The following is an 8685-nucleotide window of genomic DNA, read 5'->3' as shown; positions in this document are numbered from 1 at the left end:
CATTTACTCAGTTACATTTACTTGAGTAACTTTTTAGATAAATTGTACTTTTCAGAGTAGTTTTAATGCAAAATACTTTTTACTTTTACTTGAGTTATATTGTTTTAAAGCAACAATACTCTTACTTGAGTACAATATTTGGCTACTCTACCCACCTCTGAGTACATAATTACATATATATATATATATATATATATATATATATATATATATGTACAGTATATATAAGAATATATTTGTGTTTCTTGTGCCTTGGTTTATGTTATGTTTATAAAGATTTAATTTATTTTTGTTTTAGTTAAGCGGTAAAATACATGAATTTGCAGATCATTATTTTTGATTGATTGATTGATTACGTTCATGTTCTTATTTTACAAATAAATCAGACGTTACTCAACAGTTACTCAGTACTTGAGTAGTTTTTTCACCAAATACTCTTTTACTCTTACTCAAGTAATTATTTGGATGACTACTTTTTACTTTTACTTGAGTAATATTGTTCTAAAGTATCAGTACTCTTACTTAAGTACAATATTTGGCTAGTCTACCCACCTCTGTCTGTCTGTGACTTAAAAAATGTCTAGTGTGTGCATATAAATATAGTCAACTAATTAATTCGATTTTTTCCCCCTCAAAGACTAATTGAAATTTAAAGGGAGATGTATTTCGATTTCTAAAGACAATAATACCCACAACGGAAAGTTACAGTAAAATTACATATACTGGAATTCGGAATTACGACTTTACGAGGAGCTCTTGAACTACTCCAATGTCTGCGCATGGATGCGACTCAGCTGGTGTGTGGTGAGTGTGTGTGTGTGTGTGTTTATGGGGGAGGAGGAAACGCCGCTGAAACCTCCTCTGTCATGAAGGACAGGTCGGACTGTCAGCAGCAGGCCTGAACACATCCTCCCTCCCTCCGTCTGGACGGTCGCCATGGATTTCGTGCTGAGCGGAGCGGCGGCCTGCGGAGCCTGTCTGTTCACCAACCCGCTGGAGGTGGTCAAAACGCGGATGCAGCTTCAGGGAGAGCTCAAGAGCCGGGGCTCCTACCAGGTTTACTACCGCAACGTGTTCCACGCTTTCTACACCATCGGGAAAGTGGACGGACTGGCCGGCTTACAGAAGGGACTGGTACCCGGGCTGGTCTATCAGTTTTGTATGAATGGAGTCAGGCTCGGCTCGTACGCCATTATTGAGTCCTCTGGTTACATCCACACTAATGGAAGGGTCAACGCGGCCAAAACCATCACAGCAGGGGCTCTGGCTGGAGTGGTGGGAGCCGTGATGGGAAGTCCTGTGTACTTGGTCAGTAGCTGCACACTTCATGTAATGTGTACTGTGACGTTTCAAGGCGAGCCGTCACCTTAAGTAAACACAAATTGTCTCCACTGACAGGTGAAGACTCATCTGCAGAGCCAGGCTACCTCCTCGATTGCAGTTGGGCATCAGTATCAACATCAGGTACAGCCCAAACAGGTGGTGTTCAGTGTGAATCACAGGCATCAACATTGTCCTCACTTGTTCTTCCTCTTCCTGCCAGGGGATGGTGCACGCTCTGTCAGCCATCTACAGACAGCATGGCATTCTGGGACTGTGGAGGGGCTCCAGTGCTGCTGTGCCGAGGGTCAGCGTGGGGTCCGCTGCACAACTCTCCACCTTCTCCTCCTCCAAGGAGCTTGTGATTGACTTACAGGTTAGAATATTTTGCCGCTCGCCGAGGAGAAATCTCAACATTGAAATCATGTAAACATTAGAGGTGGTGAGGGGAAACAGGCTGACAGGGGGGAGTGTTGTTTCCTCATTCTATCAGCATGTTTGCGCCTCCTCCTTGTGACCGCACAGTTCAAGAATAAACATCTGTTTGTGGGGTCTGGCATAACTCACGTAGAGCTGCTATCATTAGCTGGTTCCTGCTTCTAAATGTTGAGATTTACTGCTTTTCTTTGAGTCAAACAATAGTAAACTCCATCTTTGGGTTGAGGACTGTTGGACGGATAGAACAAGCAGCGCAAAGACGTCACATCAGGCTCTGGAAACCTGTCATGGGAACTATTGGCTGTTATTATCTAGAGTCTGGACTTAATTGAGAAAATAGCATATTCATTGATCTTGAAAACAAGCATTAGTCACAAGCTTGAGAGGAGATAATTTGTAGTCAGTAGCTATGCACACATTACATAAGCAGTCATTGTGGCAGTGACAAAGCTCCAGGCATAGCAGCCCTCTGGAATAGAAATCCGACACCTTTTACTGGCCCCACTGGCTGTGGAGCTTACACAACCGGAGCACCAGTTCACTGGGTGTCAGTTGCTGCTTCAGTCTGAAGCTCTTTCATACTAAAAGCCAGAGCGAAGACAGTCATTGATCAGTATTCATTTCATTTCCAGTAAAGAAAACAACCCAGACATTCTGGTTTATAGTTTCCTCGTATCACTTCCTTGAGCTGTGATACGTTGGTTGGTGGGTGAGTCAGGGTGCAAGTATAAGTCCTCCAAAGAGGGAAAAAGTGTTTAACTGACACTGTTGTGTGTAGTATTTTTTGGCCATCTGTATGAAGCTTGACGTGTAATGAAGTTGTGTTTTATAGATACTTTAATGCTGTAAAACATCACGTTCCCATAGAAAACAGTCTTGACTGTAGCTGCTGGAGAGTGTGTGTGTAACTTCTAATATTAGAGCAGTTCTTCTGTTCCTCAGGAGATCAGGTAAAATTAGGAGTGGCAGCGCACATGGTGGTACCCTGATGATGATGATGATAGAGCATACTTATCTAATGTCCCTGTGCTGGTGTCGAGAGTGTGCTACATTCAGTCATTTTTCACTTCTATCGTACTGCGCCTCACACATCGTTACGGTCTGATAACCTCACCGCATTATTTTCTTCTTCCCAAGGTGTTCCCAAAGGACAGCTGGTTGGTGGCTTTGAGTGCCGGCATGATCAGCAGCGTGGTGGTGGTGGCGGCTATGACACCTTTTGATGTCGTGAGCACGCGGCTCTACAACCAGCCTGTGGATCATTTGGGCAAGGTGAGGAGAGAGTTTCATTCCTATAAGTTTCATCTTATCAAATCCCATTTTTTGATACTCTGTATGGTTGACTTTTTTTCCAGCAGTAGTTTTTCAGTGTACTCGTATTCTGAAATTGTCTCTCTGTATGGTAGTTTATTGTAACTGGCGGGGTCCGCCACTCCTGCCCGAGATTCCTGGCTGCACTAAAAACAAATTCACAAGTTGCTCTTGTGTTGGATTTCTGAAACAGTGGTCGCTCATGGTGTGTTTGCTTTCCTCAGAGGTTGATACACCAGTAATGTCAAACAAATGTCTAACCTGTGATGTTAAAACGTACCTTCTATTAGGGTTGGGTGATATGGCCAGAAATGTTATCACGTTAAGAATTTTGTTATCAGACAATTCTGATAATTAATCTGAACAAAGTCAAATCATTATTTCTTTCAAGTTAAAAGGCTGTTTTTTGCTCCTGAGTGAAAGTTCAATAACCCATACCTTTAACTGTGGTTTGAACTTATCTTTATTGTTAGAACATGACAAACACTTGTCAAACAGAGGAACAGCAGTTGGGCAGTATGTACTTTTTCATACCTTTACACCTTCCTGAAATGTCAGCGAGGTTTACGGTATGATGGTATTTGTATGCATTGCTAACCCTCCCCCACCCCTTCCCCCAAAAACCTGTGAGTTTGCAACATTCCACAAGTTCTCTTGGCTTTTTCTGTCCAATCACATAATCATTTTCAGAGAAACCCAATGAAATACAACCGTACACTGTCAAGTTTCTGTCTTTAACTGAGCTAAGAATGTTCGCTTGATTGCCTCGTGAACTCATTGTAAAATACACTTGATTCAAACTCAGCAGAGGCAAAATAAAACTCACCCAGACCGCCTCAGTTAGTCTTGTTAGTCACCTAGTTAGTTGGTCCACTGTTCCAACAATTACCAGCTCTGGTTTGGTTGTAATACACCCTTAATTCAACAGGTCAGTGATGTTGTAACGTTATTACGTCACCGTCCGAATTCCCTTGGTGACAGTAAGCCTTGGTGGCTGGTCTCGTCTTCTTCTGCTGTTTAACTGCAGCTGGCAACCAGTGTTTAAGGTGCATTTGCGCCCTTCTCATCTGGTGTTTGCATGGTTTGTTATTTTCAACATTTATCAAACATCTGTAGGAAAATTATAATCCTGATAATTATCGTTATCGTTTTATCGCTCGGCCCTACTTGCGGTTACCAGCGGTAACCAGCGGTGTCAGTCAGTCAGGACTGAAATATGTGACAAAAAGTTGCATAAAAGCTTGTTGGCTCCAGAAGGGGTTCAAGTTGCCTCGAGTGATGTCACTTGAGTCACCCTCAGTTGGCGCTGAAGACTACAAGTTTAAAAGGAAAAACTCTGGGGCTTTGAAGACAGAAGCTTACAGACCTCTAAATCTCACTCCTCATTGCTACGTTCGTAAGGCTAGCTGCTACTAGCATAACACACCTGAATCTCTGAACGAACTGTTGGCAGTCGAGTAGAATTGTGGGTAATGTAGTTGCCAGATTTTGTCATATCTCTGGTATCTGTTCAATTGATTTTTAGAGCTCAAACACTCATCACATCCGGCTGAGACATTCATGTGACTTTCATGTCTCATTTAGGGTCAGCTTTACAAAGGATTCCTCGACTGCTTTACAAAGACGCTGAGGAAGGAGGGCCTGTTGGGACTTTACAAAGGCTTGGGAGCCTCTTATTTCCGGCTGGGCCCACACACCATTCTGTCTCTGTTCTTCTGGGATGAACTACGCAAAGTGTACCAGAAGATCAGATAACACCAGGGACAAGGAATCTGGAATGGGTAACTCATTAAGCTCTGAGTGCGCAGGTTAAATTAATCCTCATCCAATGAGGATACTGATATGAGGTTAAAGGATGGTGGGAACAGAAGGGGCAAAGGTAGCATTTTACAATCCAATAAGAGAACACATCATTACAGTCAAAATGTGTCAGGAAGAAGGCAAAAATGTCAACACTGCATATATGAAAACCCACATAGGAACTTAACAGATTACACAATAGACCTCATATACCGTATAGTATATGTCAAACATCATGGCTCTTATATAGCTCTTAAACACCTCAGTTATGTCATTCCAAAAGATATGTAAAAACTGCACTCGACACAACTCTGAACTTGGAGAAAGCATCAAGTGTGGCTCACAGTTTTAGAAAATGAGGAACTCCAATGTGAAATGATTGGTGCAAATTGTGGCAGCTGCTCCGTGTAGTTAACACAGGTTAACACGTATGTGATGAGGTAGGGGAACAAGGCATAAAGTTTGTCCAGTCAAAGTGTCAAAACAGGAGTTATAGGCAACGTTTTCATGAATGTTTGCTGTGTTACACCCATGGGGTGTAGTGATGACCAACAAAATGAGTCATTGCAGTGATTTGCATAAAGTGAGTCTACTCCCATGACAGGGAGGGAGAGAAATGGCAACACAATATGAACCTGTCTTACATTTTTATAAGTCCTTGATGACTAATAAATAATGCAGCATAGGTAATCTGGTCTTCTTCTCTATGGCAAAAATGAGAACATGTCATTTTAACATGGTGACAGTAAAATAACTCTCCACGTCCACTTGATAAGACTACCTCCATGTTCCTTATTTTTTTCGCATATTAATAGTTGTAAGATTTGAACCAAAGACCAGCGTACTGACATGTACAAACACAGTTTAGCAATTTCTTAATTTATGTTTATTTTTATAGGGACAGATACACAAAACTACAAATGTAACTGAAAAGATTGAAGTCCTGTAGCTATAGCTAATCTGCATCGCTCACACTTAGAGGTGCTTATCTGACAAAATAAATATACAGTGCAATGAAAGTGCACGATGAAACCCCCAACAATGACTACATAATGCTAATTCCAGTAAACGAACAGTAAAAGAAGATAAGGAACGACCTGAACTGTAATAAAACTGAGTTTTACATCTACCTGTGAATGCACCTCGATAATAGAGCCAGAAACACTGAGAGGATTCACCTCTCTGAGCACCTTAAGGAGATAAGTTCCATGTTTGCATCACACAGGTACAAAAAAATGTCTTTCATATAGGTGGTGGTTAATTGACCTGTTTCTGCTAATCTTTCTCTGTCTATATTATATATTATGATTGAAGTATAAACCTTTTTAAACTGAAAAAGTAAAGTTAGTTGACTTTAAGTTCATTATTACCATCTGTGTGTAATATAAATTCTTACAGTGTGTGTTTTGAGAAACGTCCTTCCTGTCTGAGTAGTAATATATTTTATAACAATTACGTTATTAGTATTGATTGTTCTTTTATTGACACTAACTTTAACCCCTTATTGATCATATATCAGTGTGTTTTCATGGCCTTTGAAAAGTACTTAAATCCAAGATAAAGGTTTTTGTTTTGTTTTTTTTTAAATTAAAAAAAAAAAAAAAAGATCTTAAAGTATGAAGTCATTGATGTAAGTGATGATATGATGTCCAGCAGGTTATTGGGCTGGGAGCAGAGGAGTTCACATTAACATCATGTACATATTGTAATTTACATTCTCCAGGCCAGCATGAGCTTCCTCAGTGTTACCTAGTTGCAGTGTATTAAAATGATGAGTCATGGTTCTTTGTACAGTTTAGCTAAATAGCACCATGAAATGGACATTTTAAACTTTAAAGTCATCCATGTTATTGACATGATAACTTGGGTGAATTATGGGTGCAGCTACAGGCAACGTTTTCCAGTGGTAACAGTTAACTAACAGTACACATACCTGTTTTCCTCGAGCAAATGAGAACTAAAACACCTCACCTCAGACTGGATAATGTGATCATACCTCTCAAAGCGTCTGTGTTCCTTTTTAACCAAGCGTGTTTGAGATTAGCTTGTCTTGCTCCATTTACATATTGTTAGTTTAACAGTGCCTGAGCCAGTGTGCAGTAAACATTTACTCCCTCTAAAAGATGATTTATGATTTATGATGACTCATAAACAGGCAGTAACACATTCAGCAAACATTTAACATAATTCTGTTGTAATTTTAGTTTAATTTAAAGTCATGATGTTTCCCAGCTGATGCTCCGCTTGTCTGCCTTAAACATTTTTATAACTGCTGATTTATGAAATTGGAGTTTTACTGAGTGAGACATGATGTTGAATTTAGTAGCAGACAGCAGTAATATAAAGTATTAGTAGTTATATGATATGACATAATTACGGAAAATCAGTGACACGTTCTCAGCCTAGGTGACTGATGTGAACACACAATTCAAGGTATGCTGCTGGGTTCATTTTTTATAACAGGAAATTTTCCAATGTAGCTTGAGAATGCAGTCAGACAGGGAAATTCAGGGACATCATGTACTGATGTTGAGTTACAGACCTGTCATCCCAGGTGTCAGCCTCTTCTGCAGCTTCTAATACAATGCTTCTTTTATTATGTCTCAGGTCAGCTGAACCTCAGGTTACAGGAACAATTGCTTTTTGTTCTGGCGGCATGTTGAACACACTTGTTGAAGCCACAAATTTAGTTCAATCTGGTTGTACAGCCGCAGACAGCAGAGCTCTGCAAAGACATTTTAGAATACGCTGCTCTCTAAGGTGTGAGCCAGATTTGATGCTTTCTTCATAAAGTGCAGGACACTCTGCAAACTGGTGAGACTTTAATAATACATTATTAGTTATTAGTGATTTCAGTAGTGACTGAACAGCTTTCAACATGCGAGCAGTGCTTGTCATGACACTTGTGATAAATGTACAGTAGCTTTAAGAACACAGATTCGTCCTCTTAACTTGAGTAGGATAACACAGGAGACAAATGTTACTGGAGTTTATTTTATATTATGATGGTGAAGTTTTTTCTCTCCTGCCGTTGCCGTTTTTATACTTGACAAGCAACTTGCAATGACGCTTGTTTGTACCGTGAACAATGCGTGTGATTTATCATGAGTAGTCCAGTGGGCTAGGACATGGTACTTAGCAGCAGTATTAGCTGTACAGTATATTTCATACACTTTCAGAACAAGTATCATAAGTAAGATGGATCAAGCAGACTTTAATAGTCTTTCCAATACCATTATAAAATCCTTGAAATGATATTTAACGCATGTCGAACCAGAAATGATTCCTGTCAAATAAACTTTGTGCCAAATCCTGTGCCATTTGTTTCGTTCACATCAAGCCAACCACAATTTCTGATGTTTCAGACACCAAAAAGTACTGAAAGTACCAAACTGGCTGATGACTCCTTAAAAGAAAAACCAGATTAGAAACCAGACTGTGTGAACGTTTACTGGCCAGAAGGACCCCTCAGTCAGGTTTTAACCAGGTGTGAAAAACATTAACAATTACACCTGATTCTTAACATGGTATACTGCCATTTCCATAGCCATGCCATTATGATAACTCCATTTTTGTTAAGGTAAATGGTGCTGTGACTACAAACAGAAATGTTACTGGTTAGTTAGTTTATATAATGAAGGAGCCTGAGGGAGTAATCATTCTGAAATTAAAGGGAGGTTTGTGAAAGATGATGATGATGATGATGATGTCAAAAACATGCAAAATGCTAAATGTATTTTTGATACTTTTTATTTGAAAATTGGTCACTTTATTTGCAGATGGTTCCAATGTTAAGTCTCTGAGTACTTGTGTGTC

General features: G+C 40.1%; 1 protein-coding gene across 1 annotated transcript; it reads left to right on the top strand.

Annotated features, from left to right (window-relative positions):
- Positions 1-809: 809 nt before the first annotated feature.
- Positions 810-8288, top strand: slc25a35 (solute carrier family 25 member 35). The gene is made up of 5 exons (XM_050040765.1): positions 810-1308; positions 1399-1464; positions 1544-1696; positions 2896-3030; positions 4654-8288. Exons 1-5 carry the CDS (start codon positions 937-939, stop codon positions 4822-4824), a joined length of 897 nt encoding a protein of 298 aa, XP_049896722.1. The 5' UTR covers positions 810-936; the 3' UTR covers positions 4825-8288.
- Positions 8289-8685: the final 397 nt, after the last annotated feature.

The sequence above is a fragment of the Epinephelus moara genome, chromosome 3, assembly GCF_006386435.1.
Source record: "Epinephelus moara isolate mb chromosome 3, YSFRI_EMoa_1.0, whole genome shotgun sequence".
NCBI lineage: Eukaryota > Metazoa > Chordata > Actinopteri > Perciformes > Serranidae > Epinephelus > Epinephelus moara.
The sequence above is the reverse complement of the archived record's forward strand: the minus strand, read 5'-3'. Positions and strand labels throughout refer to the sequence as shown.

Bases quoted from the DNA above. Each gene is read 5' to 3' on its own strand.
- slc25a35 (XM_050040765.1), top strand. From the start codon at position 937: ATGGATTTCGTGCTGAGCGGAGCGGCGGCCTGCGGAGCCTGTCTGTTC. The intron at 1,309-1,398 runs GTCAGTAGCTGC...CTCCACTGACAG, and splicing joins TGGGAAGTCCTGTGTACTTG to GTGAAGACTCATCTGCAGAG. The intron at 3,031-4,653 runs GTGAGGAGAGAG...TGTCTCATTTAG, and splicing joins CTGTGGATCATTTGGGCAAG to GGTCAGCTTTACAAAGGATT.